Source organism: Bombina bombina, chromosome 7 (assembly GCF_027579735.1).
Source record: "Bombina bombina isolate aBomBom1 chromosome 7, aBomBom1.pri, whole genome shotgun sequence".
In the NCBI taxonomy this organism is placed as follows: Eukaryota; Metazoa; Chordata; class Amphibia; order Anura; family Bombinatoridae; genus Bombina; species Bombina bombina.
The window spans coordinates 269,294,605-269,313,275 of NC_069505.1; the positions used below are offsets into that span (position 1 = coordinate 269,294,605).

Consider the following 18,671-nt stretch of genomic DNA (forward strand, 5'->3'; position numbering starts at 1 on the left):
CATTTGGGTATCATGTCCCTTAAAAAGAGATACAAAAGCTAAGGTTCTAATTCAGGACCTCACCAAAAAAAAAAATCAACAGAATATCATAAATAACATTTTTTTGGGATCTATTAATAATAAAAAGGAGGTTTGTGCACAAACTCTCAAAAATAATAGGTTTTACATTTACAAAATCAAAACAAATCAATAACATTAGCTAAGAAATTACCAGTAAAAATGGTTTAAAAGCAAGTAAGTTCAATATCCACACACAAACCTCAAAAGACAGTTCAAAAAATGTCCTAAAAAGTCCAAATGGCAAATAGCTTTACCATCCAACAATCTTTCATTTCCATTTGGATAATAAAGCTATCTACCATTTGTACTGTTTAAGGAATTTTAAGCAACTATCTAATTTACTCATATAAACAATTTTTCTTCGTTCTCTTGCTATCTCATTTTTAAAAAGCAAGAATGTAAGCATAGTAGCCGGCCCATTTATGGTTCAGCACCTGGGTGGGACTTTCTGATTGGTGTCTAAATGTATCCACCAATCAGCCAGCGCTACCCAGATGCTGAACCAAAAATGGGCCGGCTACTAAGCATACATTCAAATAAAAATACCAAGAGAACAAAGATAAGATAAGTAAATTAGAAAGTTGCTTAAAATTACAAGCTCTATCTGAATCAAGAAAGTTGAATTATTTATTCTGTTCCCTTTTCCTGTAAGTCCATTTTGAAATTGTGAGCTTTTCAGTTCCTGTTAGAAATTGAAGTGGAGAACACTGTTATATCCCACACAGCCATTGGCCGCACAATCTAGTAACCTATTTATAACTGTCCCTAATTGGCCACAGCAGAGAAAGTAACCTAAGTTACAACATGGCAGCTCCCATTGCTTTATAGACACTAAAACTTTACACTTATTTTGTCACTATTTAAACAACTAATGAAACTTTAAAAATACATCTACATGTTATTCTAATATTAATCTTTTCTTTGAATGCATCATTCTATCTAGTACTTATTTATGCCTAGATTACGAGTTCTGCGTTAGCCTTAAAAAGCAGCGTTAAGGGGTCCTAACGCTGCTTTTTAACGCCTGCTGGTATTACGAGTATGGCAGGTACAGGTGTACCGCTCACTTTTCTTCTACGACTTTTAGATCCCGCAAATTCCATTACGTCAATTGCATATCCTATCTTTTTAAAGGGATTTGCTTTACGCCGGTATTACAAGTCTTGGAAGAAGTGAGCGGTAGACCCTCTCCTGTCAAGACTCCTACCGCATAAAAAAGTCAGTAGTTATGAGTTTTATGGGCTAACGCCGGAACATAAAGCTCTTAACTACAGTGCTACAAAGTACACTAACACCCATAAACTACCTATGAACCCCTAAACCAAGGCCCCCCCCACATCGCAAACCCTATAATAAAATTATTTAACCCCTAATCTGCCGACCGGACACCGCCGCCACCTACAGTATAGCTATGAACCCCTAATCTGCTTCCCCTAACAGCGCCAACACCTACATTATATTTATTAACCCCTAACCTGCCCCCCCCCATGTCGCCGCCACCTACCTACACTTATTAACCCCTAATCTGCCGACTGGACATCACTGCCACTATAATAAATGTATGAACCCCTAAACCGCCGCCCTACCGCCTCGCAAACACTATAATAAATTTTATTAACCCCTAATCTGCCCTCCCTAACATCGCCGCCACCTACCTACAATTATTAACCCCTAATCTGCCACCCCCAACGTCGCTGCTACTATAATAAAGTTATTAACCCCTAATTCCTAAGTCTAACCCTAACCCTAAACCCCCTAAATTAAATATAATTTAAAGAAATGTAAATAAATTTACTATAATTAATCCTTTAAGGACTCAGCTTTCAGTTTGCTCAATTGTTTTATGAGGGAAAAATTCCGTCATATGTCCTTAAGAGGTTAAATAAATTATTCCTATTTAAAACTAAATACCTACCTTTAAAATAAACCCTAAAATAGCTACAATATAATTAATAATTACATTGTAGCTATTTTAGGATTTATATTTATTTTACAGGCAACTTTGTATTTATTTTAACTAGGTACAATAGCTATTAAAGGGCCATAATACCCAAATGTTTAAACACTTGAAAGTGATGCAGCATAGCTGTAAAAAGCTGATTAGAAAATATCACCTGAACATCTCTATGTAAAAAAGAAAGATATTTTACCTCAAAAGTTCCTCAGAAGCCACCTCCTATTGTAAAGGATTTCTAAGCAGCATTTTAGTGTGTCTGTCCTAGGACAGCTGAAGGGATGAGCATTGTGCACTCTCATATTATTTCACCAATCAGGTAAAGGAAGCTTACTATGAAATCTCATGAGAGTTAAGTCAAATCTCATGAGATCACAGTAAGAGTTCATGACCTCAGCACTGCTGATGCTGATTGGCTGCTGTTCATTTCTTCATTTTTTTAATGTTTTTACCTGCAGCTGGGAGCAGCTGAGTATAACTTTTTACACAGAACTTACTCTGGTGAGCTGAGGAAATTGTGAGGTAAAATATCTTCCTTTTTTACATAGAGATGCTCAGGTGATATTTTCCTGTCAGCTTTTTACAGTTATACTGCATCAGTTTCAAGTGATTTAGCATGTGAGTATTATGTCCCTTTAAATAGTTAATAACTATTTAATAGCTACCTAGTTAAAATAATTACAAAATTACCTGTAAAATAAATCCTAACCTAAGTTACAAATACACCTAACACTACACTATCAATAAATTAATTAAATAAATTACCTACAATGATCTAAACTAAAATACAATTAAATAAACTAAATTACAAAAAATAAAAAAAATTACAAGAATTTTAATCTAATTACACCTAACCTAAGCCCCCTAATAAAATATAAAAGCCCCCCAAAATAATAAAATTCCCTACCCTATACTAAATTACAAAAGTAATCAGCTCTTTTACCAGCCCTTAAAAGGGATTTTTGTGGGGCATTGCCCCAAAGTAATCAGCTCTTTTACCTGTAAAAAAAAATACAAGACCCCCCCAACATTACAACCCACCACCCACACACCCCTACTCTAAAACCCACCCGATCCCCCCTTAAAAAAAACCTAACACTACCCCATTGAAGATCACCCTACCTTGAGCCGTGTTCACCCAGCCGGGCACCGATGGGCCAGAAGAGGACATCCGGACCGGCAGAAGTCTTCATCCGATCGGGGCAGAAGAGGTCCTCCATCCAGCAGAAGTCTTCATCCAAGCGGCATCTGATGAGCCAATAGAATGCAAGGTCAATTCTATTGGCTCATCCAATCAGCCAATCGGATTGAACTTCAATCCGATGGCTGATTAAATCAACCAATCAAATTTTTCCTACCTTAATTCCGATTGGCTGATAGAATCCTATCAGCCAATCGGAATTCGAGGGACACCATCTTAGATGACGTCATTTAAAGGAACCTTTATTCATCGTTAGTCGTCGGAAAGAAGAGGATGCTCCGCGTCGGATGTCTTGAAGATGGACCCGCTCCGCGCCGGATGGATGAAGATAGAAGATACCACTTGGATGAAGACTTCTGCTGGATGGAGGACCTCTTCTGCCCCGATCGGATGAAGACTTCTGCCAGTCCGGATGTCCTCTTCTGGCCCATCGGTGCCTGGCTGGGTGAACACGGCTTAAGGTAGGGTGATCTTCAATGGGGTAGTGTTAGTTTTTTTTTAAGGGGGGATCGGGTGGGTTTTAGAGTAGGGGTGTGTGGGTGGTGGGTTGTAATGTTGGGGGGTCTTATATTTTCTTTTACAGGTAAAAGAGCTGATTACTTTGGGACAATGCCCCGCAAAAAGCCCTTTTAAGGGCTGGTAAAAGAGCTGATTACTTTTGTAATTTAGTATAGGGTAGGGAATTTTATTATTTTGGGGGGCTTTTTTATTTTACTAGGGGGCTTAGATGGTGTAATTTAGATTAAAATTCTTGTAATTTTTTTGTTTGTAATTTAGTGTTTGTTTGTTTTTGTAATATAGTTTAGTTTATTTAATTGTATTTTATTTTAGATAATTGTAGGTAATTTATTTAATTAATTTATTGATAGTGTAGTGTTAGGTGTATTTGTAACTTAGGTTAGGATTTATTTTACAGGTAATTTTGTAATTATTCTAACTAGGTAGCTATTAAATAGTTATTAACTATTTAATAGCTATTGCACCTAGTTAAAATAAATACAAAGTTGCCTGTAAAATAAATATAAATCCTAAAATAGCTACAATGTAATTATTAGTTATATTGTAGCTATCTTATGGTTTATTTTATAGGTAAGTTTATTTTTAAATAGGAATAATTTATTTAATTATAGTAAATTTATTTAGATTTCTTTCAATTATATTTAACTTAGGGGGGGTGTTAGGGTTAGACTTAGGTTTAGGGGTTAATAACTTTATTATAGTAGCGGCGACGTTGGGGGCGGGAGATTAGGGGTGAATAATTGTAGGTAGGTGGCGGCGACGTTGGGGGGGCAGATTAGGAGTTAATAACATTTATTATAGTGTTTGTGAGGCGGGATTGCGGCGGTTTATGGGTTAATACATTTATTATAGTGGCGGCGATGTCCGGTCGGCAGATTAGGGGTTAATAAGTGTAAGTAGGTTGCGGCGACATTGGGGGGGCAGATTAGGGGTTAATAAATATAATATAGGTGTTGGCGATGTTGGGGGCAGCAGATTAGGGGTTCATAGGGATAATGTAGGTGGCGGCGGTGTCCGGAGCGGCAGATTAGGGGTTAATAATATAATGTAGGTGTCAGCGATAGCGGGGGCGGCAGATTAGGGGTTAATAAGTGTAAGGTTAGGGGTGTTTAGACTCGGGGTTCATGTTAGGTGTAGACTTGGAAAGTGTTTCCCCATAGAAAACAATGGGGCTGCGTTAGGAGCTGAACGCTGCTTTTTTGCAGGTGTTAGGTTTTTTTTCAGCCAGCTCAGCCCCATTGTTTTCTATGGGGAAATCGTGCACAAGCACGTTTTTCCAGCTTACCGCTACCGTAAGCAACGCTGGTATTGAGGTTAGAAGTGGAGCTAAATTTTGCTCAATGCTCACTTTTCTGAGGCTAACGCAGCCATTCAGAAAACTCGTAATACCAGCGTTGTTTAAAGGGAGCGCTGGAAAAAAAAGGAGCATTAGCTCCGCAAATTTTTACAGACAAAACTCGTAATCTAGGCGTTAGTGTTTAATGTCCCTTTTAATGCATTCATATTTAAATAATACAAAGAATAACAGTCATAGTATAAATAATAGTAGTATAAATATGTTTGCATATGGCTTAAGCTGCCCTTTATACATTTCACACTAGAAAGTTAAAAAGCAATAGCTCTGACTGTGCTAAGTAACAGTTTCTATTTATATAATTAGTAATGCATATGAACAAGTGGAAACATGCTAGATAAGGTTATACATTATGTGCTTAAATTAGCAAATCTGCAAGTCTCAAAATGTACTTTCATTTTCTCTTTTCTTTTCTTTAAATACAAACAGGGCTAAATTATCAGACTTTACTTTTACATTTACAAACCTTCATGATGTTTTCACTTTTTAAAATGTATTTTAATTTGTGATTTAAAAATAAAATAGAAAGAGGTATGTATATGCTGGAAACAAAATTTGCATGTTTAAAGGGACATTAAACACTAAATAAATGCTATATAGAATGATGCATTCAAAGAAAAGAATAGTCTGAGACTAACATGTAGATGTATTTTAAAAAAAAAATGTAATTAGCTGTTTAAATATTGGCAAAATAAGTGTAAAGTTTTAATGTCTATAAAACAATGGGAGCTGCCATGTTGTAACTTAGGTTACCTCCTCTGTTGTGGCCAATTGGGGACAGTTATAAATAAGTAACTAGAGTGTGCAGACAATAGCTGTTTGCAATATAACAGTGTTCTGCACTTCTGTTTCTAACAGGAACTTAAAAGCTCACAATTTCAGAATGAAATTAGAGGAAATGGGGAGAAAATAAATAATGAAAGTATAAGGCAGACTTTTTATTTATAGGATTTATCATTTTATATTACCATCTAAGAATGCATGTCTATTTCCACCAAAAGAGCTGTTCCAATCAGCCAATGAGCAACATAGAATCTAGTATTTAAGTTAAAGGGACAATCTACACCAGAATTTTAATTGTTTTAAAAGATAGATAATCCCTTTATTACCCATTCCCCAGTTTTGCATAACCAACACAGTTATATTTATATACTTTTTACCTCTGTGATTATCTTGTATCTAAGCCTCTGCAAACTGCCCCTTTATTTCAGTTCTTTTGACAGACTTGCGGTTTAGCCAATCAGTGCTGGCTCCCAGGTAACTTCACGTGCATGAGCACAGTGTTATCTATATGAAACACATGAACTAACACCCTCTAGTGGTGAAAAACTGTTAAAATGCATTCTGAAAAGAGGTGGCCTTCAAGGTCTGAGAAATTAGCATATGAACCTCCTAGGTTAAGCTTTCAATTAAGAATACCAAGAGAACAAAGAAAAATTGGTGATAAAAGTAAATTGGAAAATTGTTTAAAATTACATGCCCTATCTGAATCATGAAAGTTTATTTTGGACTAGACTGTCCCTTTAAGCTCACTGGTTGTGCAAAAGTGTAACACTAGGGTTGAAGATGTTATAAAAAGTTTCAGATGTTCTTTTTTAGCATTGACTAAAACTGGAAAGATTAAAGACATCCAGTAACAAGGGGTGTCTGACACCCCAACAGAGAGGGCTGAGAGGTGAGCTAACCACAAAAGCTTCAGCTGCAAAGATCTGGGGCATGATACGAGTTTTACTGACGTATGTATTTTTTCCATTTCTTTTTGCAATTAGCAAATACTTTTGTTAGCAAAATTATAATATTGTTCACGCCTATTTTTGCTACACTATATAGTATATTGTGATGTGAGCATACACACGGGGCTTGAGACTTCTATCAGACTGTGGAACTGATGGATTTCTTAATCCTGGTTAAATCCATTATTACCAATAAATGCAGAGACAGAGATATCAGTTTGGTTTCCTTTACTTAGGGGAATAAAAGCCAGAAACCACAGGGTTAAATAAGGTTCTCTTGCATATTTCTACTTACGAAATGTAAACTGCTTACTCATTTGTTCTTTTTCAGATGATATTATTTAGGGTTAGGGTGCCTGACCAAATAAGAAGTTTATACCTTATGAGTATTATTAGAGGGTGATCATTTAGGGACCCAAAACATTTCTTTCATGATTCAGCATGTATTTTTAAAAAAAAAAAAAGTTTAAAAGTTATGTCTATTATAAAATTAGCTTTGTTCTCATTCTCATGATATTCTTTGTTGAACTGAATACCTAGGTAGACAGCGTGCATGTTTCTTGAGAACTATGTGGCAAGAATGCTTTTGAACACTATGGGGCCAAATTATTAGGCTCGCCGGAAACAGTAGTTATGAAGCAGCAGTCTAAAGACCGCTGCTTCATAACTTGTCCGCTTGCTCTGAGGCTGCGGACATCAATTCGCCCGATCCTATACGATCGGGCTGATTGACACCTCCTGCTAGCAGCTGATTGGTTGCGAATCTGCAGGGGGCGGCATTGTACAAGCAGTTCACAAGAACTGCTTGTGCAATGATTAATACCGACAGCGTATGCTGTCGGCAGTTATCGATGTGTGGCGGACATGATACGCTACATCGTATCATGTCTGCCCGCACTTTAATAAATCGGCCCCTATATGTCAACTTTTTTAACAATGTTATACATTGTGCAAAAAGTACTGATTCAACATTGCTGCCATATAGTGCTTTGGACACACGCATTCTCCTGAGCCTACCTACCTGCTTTAAAAAATACCAAGAGAACAAAGAAAATTTGATAATAGATTTTTGTTTTTTTAATTCTACACTTTTATCTGAGTCGTGATAGACAAATTTTAGACTTTAAGTTCCTTTAAACAAAATACAACATAACTACATTGCAATAGTGTAGATATAAGTACTTTTATTATTAACTTACTGGGTACTCCAGATACCAATCGAAGAGGCCGTAACACACGAAAAGCTCTAAGGGCTTTGACATCAAAACCACCTGATTTTCCAGTTGAGTGATTAGTTCCTTCGGCTTCTTTGGTGGTTAATTGTTCCAAAGCTACACTAAACAACCTATAAAATAAAAAGATTGCAAAATAAAGATTCCACATTTTTTGGTGTTGAACAGATCTGGTCTATGCAACTCTTTGCCATTTTGTGTAAAAATAAAAAAAAATTATTGGAACAATAAAAAAAAAAAAAACAACATGTTTCATACTGGACAAATTTCTAAAATTATTTCACATATAGAACTAAAAAGTTGTAGTCGTGTGCATTCAGATTTTTCATGATGACCCAAATGTGGAAGTCGCAGCATTCAGCTTTTTTTTAGGAGTCTGATTCCTTCTAGTGAAAGTGCAATTCACTAAGATCTGTTCAAAACCAATCTGGCTCTGAAAAGAGCCAAGTACCGTGAGCAGCCACCTTCTTTCACATCACAAATAAAACGAATGCACATGACTAGTAGAAACCATATATCATTAAGTAATGGCTTTCAATACAACAAGTTCGTAAAAATAGAAAAACAAAAAAGCTCTTTAAAAGAAACACAAAATTGATATTAAAATGTTTTGATTTGCAAAAACTTTATTATTGTACCCACAAAAGGGATTAAACAAATAGTTCATTTCTGCTGATGGGGTGGCAATAAACTCTCACTCCTGATCTGTACACAGCTGGTAATAGACTATGCACATATGCCACACCTGATTGGCTAAGCTGTTGAGTTCAGTGCCAGACCGCTAGTGTTTAACCAATCAAGAGCTTGCTTTACAAGGGTTAAACACAAAGGGCTCTAATTATCAATCAGCTGAGGCTTGCAGCAAGTTAGGAAGCAGTGGTCATAAGACCAATGCTCAGTGAAGGTCAAGTCTGGCTTAGTCGCTCACTCCGTTCTGCAGTTAATTATAAATAACCTTGATGTTCATTCATGATTTATTCTAAATGTTGTCAAAATCTTTTATATTTTACCTTTGAATTCTCCCCCGTTGTACTTTTATTGTCCGCCCGCCATCTTGCCAATATTGATTGACAGATTTTTAAGCTCTAATCTCCAGTATCAGTCCCCCCCCCCCCCCCCGGGGCGTTCAGCCCCTTTTTCTCAACGTCATTAGTCACTTATGCACATGCGTTAAAGACAAACTAGCGTCATCAACCTCTCATGTGCGTATTCTGCTCCATTATTATTTGGATACATTTCTTCACTCACTCACATTTGGATACATTTCTTCACTCGCGCTTGAAGTCTTGCCAAAAGTATAGCGAGTAACTCGATCGCATAGTAATCAATGAATGAATGTATTCATTCATTGAATACTATGTTTCACTGGTATGGACAGTAAAATTTGTAAGCATGCACGATTGCAGTGACCATACGCATGCGCAGTTTCTTTGCAGTATTGTGCACAAGCTTTTGAGTGATGTAGTGAGCGTGTGGGACCGCTCGCTACGTCACTAGTACTGAATAAGGAAGTGGTGAAGGGAAGGAGTCACAATCTTAAACTGAGGTATTATATATTATGATTTTATACAAAAAGTAAAAACGATAGTCAAAAAAAAGTTAGTGACTTTAATGACAATATGTTAATGTGTAAATGGCAGTAGCCCAGTAGCATTAAATTGACCTTCACTTTAACCCCCCCACTGCCTCTGAGGTGGGGAAGTTAAATCACCCCAAACTTGTTCCTTCAGGGTGACTGGCAGGACCTGCTCTTGCAAGTTAGGGTCGGCACTGCATAAGAACTTCCTTGTTCAATGATAAATGTGGGCAGTAAACAAACAGCATCTGCAGCCCATTCACCAAAAACATGGACAGGTTCCCAAATTGGGAACGTTGTCCTCCCATCAATTGAAAAATGGCGCCCTAAGTAATAGTGCAATAGTAAAATGCTCTAGCCAATCAGAGCATTTTGTTCTTTTGTGTCTAATACAGGGGTGAAACTACAGGGGGTGCAGAGGTCGCAATTGCGACTGGGCCCCCAAGGTGTATTTGTGGAGCCAGCAAATTACAGACCTTGTTACTACAGCATGGGGGGCGGGGGTAAACAGTGTCACTATACAGTACCACTATATACAGTACGGGGGGAATGGACCATGTCACAGACTACTGTGGTCACTTTATAAAGTACTGGGGCGGGTAGGGTCAGGCCAGCCATCTCACCGGCAGATTACAGACTGTGTCACTGACTCACTATATACAGTACTGGTGGGTTAAACAGTGTCACTATATACAGTAATAGGGGGTCAGACCATCTCACAGACTGTGGGCACAGGGTACCTCCTTTTGCAGACATGTAATCTGATTCACATTTTTTTTCTGTGTTAAATGTAAACAAAAAAAAAACACAAAAAAAAGATAAAGATATGTATCAAATTCACTTTTTTTTTTTGGGTGGGGGCCCTTCTTAGATTCTTGCACCCGGGCCCTGTGGTTTCTAGTTACGCCTCTGGTCTAATATAATAAATAGATTTTAAACACTAAATGAATACTAGACAGAATGATCTATTCAAAAAATATAGTGTTAGAGTAACAGGAAACACACATTTTTTCTTTCATGATTCAGACAGAGCTTGTGATTTTAAACAACTTTCCAATTTACTTCTATTATCTAATTTGCTTCATTATTTAGGTATTATTTGTTGAAAAGCATAGCTAGGTAGGTTCAGCACCTGGGTGCTATTTGCTGATTGGCGGCTGCACATTTAAAATGTGCATGAGCAAATAGCACCCAGGTGCTGAACCTACCTAGCAATGCTTTTCAACAAAGGACACCTAAATAATGAAGTAAATTAGATAATAGAAGTAATTTGGAAAGTTGTTTAAAATTGCATTCTCTATCTGAAATTTTAAAGAAAAAAAGGGTTTCCTGTTCGTGTAAAGGAAAATAAACCTAGCTGTTCTCTTCTGCTGAGCCCAGTTAGGGACAGTTATAAATGTGACTAGACTGTGCAGATTACAACTATATGCAAATATAGCAGTTTGCAGTATGCGCCTCCACTTTTAGCAGGAGCTGGAAAGCCCACTATTTTCAGGGTTAAAGGGGTAAAAAGGTCAAAATAGAAATGTGCAAATGTGCATTTCAGTTTTCAAAAGAAGCATTTTTGCAACTTGCCCCATTATCAAAATGTTTCTAGTAAAAAGTATCCTATTTTTTTCAGCAGCATACGCACATATTCTGCTAGGGCCAGTGCATCAAGAGCTGATGGAGGTGTGTATTGTGCCTCTGAGAAGGTGTAGTGTTTAAATAATTATGCTCGGCCCTCACAGCATATGTGCGTATGCCTCTGAAAATCTGTGATAACTTTTACTAGAAAGATTTTTGCTAAATGATGTATAATGCAAAAATTATTTTATTTAAAATAGAAATATATTTATGCACTTTTCAATTTTGACCTTTATACCCCTATAAATTACAGGAAAAGTAGACAAAATAAATAAACAGAGAAAATATATTGTAATGTTTTTAAATACCTGTAATTCAACCTTTTTATAGGACAGTCTCAAAGTGTTTAACCCCTTAACGACACGCGTCGTACAGGGTACGTCTTGCACAAACTGGTCTTTAAAGACCAGCGACGTACCCTGTACGACGTTGGGGTTGAAAGCGGCTGGAAGCGATCCTGATCGCTTCCAGCCGCTTTCCGGTTATTGTAGTGATGCCTCGATATCGAGGCATCACTGCAATAACATTTTTCCCCATCCGATGCAGAGAGAGCCACTCTGTGGCCCTCTCTGCACCGGACATCGATGCCGCGATCGTTGGTGGGTGGGAGCAGATGTGGGAGGCGGGTGGGCGGCGATCGATGGCTTACCGGTGGGCGGGATCGTGGGCGGGATTGCTGGGGGGCGCGCACGCGCGTGCACAGGGGAGGTGGGCGGGCGCGTGCACGGGGAGGGAGCGGGTGGTAACCATTACACTATGGAACAGTGTGGTTTCTGTTTAGAGGGAGAGAGGGGGAATAAATAGGTTTAAATAATTTAATTGAACTGATCTGGGAGGGGGTGGGGGTTTAGTCTTGGGGGGGGGAAGCTACACTACAGAAAAGTGGGGAAAATATAAAAAATATACATTTTTTTTTGTAAACTGGGTACTGGCAGATAGCTGCCAGTACCCAAGATGGCTCCCAATAATATAGAGGGGGAGGGTTAGAGAGCTGTTTGGGGGGGGATCAGGGAGGTTTGGGGCTAAGAGGGATCTTATACAGCAGCATATGTAAATATGCTCCCCCCAAAAAAAAAAGATACCTTTTATTTTAGTACTGGCAGACTTTCTGCCAGTACTTAAGATGGCGGGGACAATTGTGGGGTGGGGGAGGGAAGAGAGCTGTTTGGGAGGGATCAGGGGGTCTGATGTGTAAGGTGGGAGGCTGATCTCTACACTAAAGCTAAAATTAACCCTGCAAGCTCCCTACAAGATCCCTAATTAACCCCTTCACTGCTAGACATAATACACGTGTGATGCGCAGCAGCATTTAGCGGCATTCTAATTACCAGAAAGCAACGCCAAAGCCATATATGTCTGCTATTTCTGAACAAAGGGGATACCAGAGAAGCATTTACAACCATTTGTGCCATAATTGCACAAGCTGTTTGTAAATAATTTCAGTGAGAAACCTAAAATTGCGAAAAAATTACGTTTTTTTTTAAATTTGATCGCATTTGGCAGTGAAATGGTGGCATTAAATATACCAAAATGGGCCTAGATCAATACTTTGGGTTGTCTACTACACTACACTTAAGCTAAAATTAACTCTACAAGCTCCCTACATGCTCCTTAATTAACCCCTTCACTGCTGGGCATAAAACAAGTGTGGTGCGCAGTGGCATTTAGCAGCCTTCTAATTACCAAAAAGCAACGCCAAAGCCATATAATTCTGCTATTTCTGAACAAAGGGGATCCCAGAGAAGCATTTACAAACATTTATGCCATAATTGCACAAGTTGTTTGTAAATAATTTCTGTGAGAAACCTAAAGTTTGTGAAAAAATTTGTGAAAAATTGAAAAAAAAATTTTATTTGATCGCAGTTGGCGGTGAAATGGTGGCATGAAATATACCAAAATGGGCCTAGATCAATACTTTGGGATGTCTTCTAAAAAAATATATATATACATGTCAAGGGATATTTAGGTATTCCTGACAGATATCAAGGTTCCAATGTAACTAGCGCTCATTTTGAAAAAAAAGTGGTTTTGAAATAGCAAAGTGCTACTTGTATTTATTGCCCTATAACTTGCAAATAAAGCAAAGAACATGTAAACATTGGGTATTTCTAAACTCAGGACAAATTTTAGAAACTATTTAGCATGGTTGTTTTTTGGTGGTTGTAGATGTGTAACAGATTTTGGGGGTCAAAGTTAGAAAAAGTGTGTGTTTTTCCATTTCTTCCTCATATTTTATAATATTTTTAATAGTAAATTATAAGATATGATAAAAATAATGGTATCTTTAGAAAGTCCATTTAGTATATAATATGTGTGGGTACAGTAAATGAGTAAGAGGAAAATTACAGCTAAACACAAACACCGCAGAAATGTAAAAATAGCCCTGGTCCTTAAGGGAAAGAAATTGAAAAATGGCCTTGGTCCTTAATATCGAAAAGGGACACAAAACCCAAACATTTTATCTCATGATTCAGATACAGCATACACTTTTAACCATTTTTCCAATTTACTTTTGTTATCATATTTGCTTCACTCTCTAGGTTCCTTTGTTGAAGGAACAACAGTGCACTGCTGGGAACTAGCTGAAGACATCAGGTGAGCCAATGACAAGAGGCACATATCTGCAGCCACCAATCAGCAGCTAGCTCACAGTAGTGCATTGCTTAACCAACCTATGTTTGCTTTTAAACAAAGGATAAATATAAAAGGAAGCAAATTTAGATAAATTGTAATGTTGTTAAAAATGGTATGCTCTTTCTGAATTATGAAAGAAAATATTTGGGTTTCATGTCTCTTTAAAGGGACATTAAACACTAAATAAATGCAGGACAGAATGATGCATTCAAAGAAAAGATTAGTCTGAGAATAACATGTAGATGTATTTTTTTAAGTTTCATTCGCTGTTTAAATAGTGACAAAATAAGTGTAAAGTTTTAGTGTCTATAAAACAATGGGAGCTGCCATGTTGTAACTTAGGTTACCTTCTCTGCTCTGGCCAATTAGAGACAGTTATAAATTGGTCACTAGAGTGTGCAGCCAATGGCTGTGTGGAATATAACAGTGTTCTGCACTCTCACAGGAACTGAAAAGCTCACAATTTCAGAATGGAATTACAGGGAAAGGGGACAAAATAAAAAAATGAAAGTATATTGCACTTTTTTCTTTATATATATATATGATTTACCATTTTATATTACCATCACAAAGTGTTTATTGTCCCTTTAATGGTGTCTGAGGTAGATCGCCACTGTTAACACATTATGATTATTTTATTATAGCACCAAATTTGATAAAGAAACTGCACCCCTTGCAGGATCTAACAGAAAAAAAGAAAGTCTGAAATCATTGCATACTATTATCATAAATGCATATGTTAGATTTCCGTTAACACATTTACCATGTAAATACTATCCATAACGCTTGCAATTCACTCAAACAGTTCCGAGGAGCCAAATTAGCATTATGTACACAAATAAATAGAAAGCTTGGATATGTTAATTACAAATTATGTTTTTAATGACAATGTGCACCCTCTTAGGGATTCATGCCAAGACTTGCTGTAAAATACAGATTAATTGCAATAGGGAGCAGTTCAAAGCACAATTGTTTGCTAAATGAATCCAGGTGCTGAACGAACAGCACCTACACATGAAACGCTTTGATTAATCCAGACAAGTGCCATGAATGGTTAGTTTAGTAATCTGTCAAAGCAAATTGGTCTATTAAAGATTAAAAGATCACAAACATTTAAATATAAACCAGAGATTTAGGGAAAAGAACCTAAAGAATATTTTGTGTTTAAATATCTGTGATTTGCCTCAATAAAACCCCATAGGTACAGCGCAATTCTGTGACAAATACAATATTTCTGTTTTATATTTATATGTTCAGTTAATGTTTCCGTTCTTTCAAAAAGGTTTCTATTTTTTATGTGTAATTATCTGGTTGGTGAGTTTTGTTTTTCTGCATTTTAGAGTACCAAGCCATTGTCAGAAATACTTACATTTAGACTCAAGGTCATAAAAGTAAAATTATTATGGCCCAGATCAGAGTTTCTCAAGTACCCTTAAAAGGCCAGATTTTTAGGATATCTAAACTAAAGCACTAATCAGCTGATTGATAACCATGGTTACAAGCCAGCTTTTACCCATCTACTAATTATTTTACCTGAACTCTAGTTAACATATCATGGCAATCTGGCCTGTTAAAGGGACGTGAAGCCCAAAAATTTTCTTTCATGATTAAGATAGAGAATACAATTTTAAACAACTTTCTAATTTACTTCTATTATCTAATCTGTTTTATTCTCTTGGTATCATTTGTTGAAAGAGCAGCAATGTACTACTGGTTTCTAACTGAACACATGGGTGAGCCAATGACAATCAGTTTATATATGCAGCCACCAATCAACAGCTAAGACTTAGGTTCTCTGCTGTGCATGAAATTGCCTAGATAAACATTTCAGCAAAGGATAACAAGAGAAAGAAGCAAATTAAATAATAGAAGTAAATTGGAAAGTTGTTTGAAATGGTATTCTCTATCTGAATCACGAAAGAAAATTTTTGGGTTTCATGTCCCTTTAAGGGTAGTTGAGGACTGGAGTTGAGAAACACTGGCCTAGATTACAAGTGGAGTCCAATCTGCAGTGTATTGTGTGTTAAGCTTCTTGCTACCTTACGCTAAGGATATCGCAAATAAGTGGATGCTATTAGTGCTCATATTACTAGTGGGGAGTTAAAGGGACAGTCTTCACCAGAATTTTTATTGTTTAAAAAGATAAATAATCTTTTTATTACCCATTCCCCAGTTTTGCATAACCAACACAGCTATATTTATATACGTTTTACCTCTGTGATTACTTTCTATCTAAGCCTCTGCAGATTTCCCCATTGTCTCAGTGCTTTTGACAGACATGCAGTTTAGCCAATCAGTGCAGACTCCTAAATAACTCCACAGGAGTGAGCACAATGTTATCTATATGACACACATGAACTAGTGCTGTCTACCTGTGAAAAACTTTCAAAATGATCCGAGCTAAAATCGAAATCAGTTTGAGCCTACCTAGGTTTAGCTTTTGATAAAAGTCAATTGGAAAGTTGTTTAGAATTGCATGCCCTATCAAAATCATGAAAGTTTAATTTTGACTAGACTGTCCCTTTCAGTACAAAAAAACAACAACATTCATGATTGATATATATATATATATATATATATCATTGTATTAGAAAATTAAAGGGATAGTCAAAATTAAACTTGCATGATTCAGATAGAACATGATATTTTAATACACTTTTAAATTCCATTCTATTTTCATATGTGCTTTGTTCTCTTAGTATCCCTTGTTGAATAAGAATACACACATATCTTACACTAGTGGGAGCTAGCTGCTGATTGGTGCCTGCACACATTTGTCTCTTGTGATTGGCTAACTTGATGTGTTCAGCTTGCTGTCAGTAGTGCAGTGCTGTTCCTTCAGCAAAGGATAACAAGATAATGAAGCAAATTTGATAATAGAAGTAAATTAGAAAGTTATTTAAAATTGTATGTTCTATCCAATCATGAAATAAAATGTTGGGGTTTCCTGTCGTTTTAAAAACATGGTTACCCAGAAATGTAACAAGTGTATTAAATTCAGTTGATCAGAAAAAAAAAATTAAAAAAATTAACATTGAAAATCATACATGTAAATATAAAAAAACAGGGGGAAAACATAATTTATGTAAGAATTTACCTGATAAATTCATTTCTTTCATATTGGCAAGAGTCCATGAGCTAGTGACATTTGGGATATACAATCCTACCAGGACGGGCAAAGTTTCCCAAACCTCAAAATGCCTATAAATACACCCCTCACCACACCCACAATTCAGTTTAACGAATAGCCAAGCAGTGGGGTGATAAAGAAAGGAGTAGAAAGCATCAACAAAGGAAATTTGGAAATAATTGTGCTTTATACAAAAAATCATAACCACCATAAAAAAGGGTGGGCCTCATGGACTCTTGCCAATATGAAAGAAATGAATCTATCAGGTAAATTCTTACATAAATTATGTTTTCTTTCATGTTTCATGTGTCTTTCATGAGCTAGTGACATATGGGATATCAATACCCAAGATGTGGAGTCTTCCACTCAAGAGTCACTAGAGAGGGAGGGAATAAAACAAAAACAGCCATATTCCGCTGAGAAAATAATCCACAACCCAAAAATAAGTTTATTTTCACTTTTGAAAGAAAAAAACTTAAATCAAAAAAGCAGAAGAATCAAACTGAAACAGCTGCCTGAAGAACTTTTCTACCAAAAACTGCTTCCGAAGATGCAAATACATCAAAATGGTAGAATTTAGTAAATGTATGCAAAGAGGACCAAGTGGCTGCTTTGCAAATCTGATCAACTGAAGCTTCATTCTTAAAAGCCCATGAAGTGGAGACTGATCTAGTAGAATGAGCTGTAATTCTCTGAGGCGGGGTTTGACCCGACCCCAAATAAGCTTGATGAATCAAAAGTTTCAACCAAGAAGCCAAGGAAATAGCAGAAGCTTTCTGACCTTTCCTAGGAGCAGAAAATAAAACAAATAGACTAGAAGTCTTCCAGAAATTTTTAGTAGCATCCACATAATATTTCAAAGCTCTTACCACATCCAAAGAATGTAAGGATCTCTCCAAAGAATTCTTAGGATTAGGACATAAAGAAGGGACAACAATTTATCTACTAATGTTGTTAGAATTCACAACCTTAGGTAAAAATTGAAAAGAAGTCCGCAAAACTGCCTTATCCTGATGAAAAATCAGAAAAGGAGACTCACAAGAAAGAGCAGATAGCTCAGAAACTCTTCTAGCAGAAGAGATAGCCAAAAGGAACAAAATAGTGTATATCAGGAAGTATAGCAATCTTTCTGTGAAATAAAACAGAAAGAGCGGAGATTTGCCCTTTCAAGGAACTTGCAGACAAACCCTTATCCAAACCATCCTGAAGAAACTGCAAAATTCTAGGAATTCTAAAAGAATGCCAGGAGAATTTATGAGAAGAACACCATGAAATGTAAGTCTTCCAAACTCTATAATAAATCTTTCTAGAGACAGATTTACGAGCTTGTAACATAGTATTAATCACTGAATCAGAGAAACCTCTATGACTTAGAACTAAGCGTTCAATTTCCATACCTTCAAATTTAATGATTTGAGATCCTGATGGAAAAACGGACCTTGAGATAGTAGGTCCAGCCGTAACGGAAGTGGCCAAGGCAGGCAACTGGACATCCGAACCAGATCCGCATACCAAAACCTGTGTGGCCATGCTGGAGCCACCAGCAACACAAAAGACTGTTCCATAATGATTTTGGAAATCACTCTTGGAAGGAGAACTAGAGGCGGGAAGATGTAAGCAGGTTGATAACACCAAGGAAGTGTCAGTGCATC

General features: G+C 36.9%; 1 protein-coding gene across 1 annotated transcript in view; it reads right to left on the bottom strand.

Moving 5' to 3' along the window:
* CACNA1D (calcium voltage-gated channel subunit alpha1 D) overlaps positions 1–18,671 on the bottom strand; it is a 764,995-nt gene that overhangs the window by 423,109 nt on the left and 323,215 nt on the right. Inside the window, 1 exon segment of the mRNA XM_053689359.1 lies at positions 8,021–8,166. Within this exon segment, the coding sequence (XP_053545334.1) occupies positions 8,021–8,166 (146 nt within the window).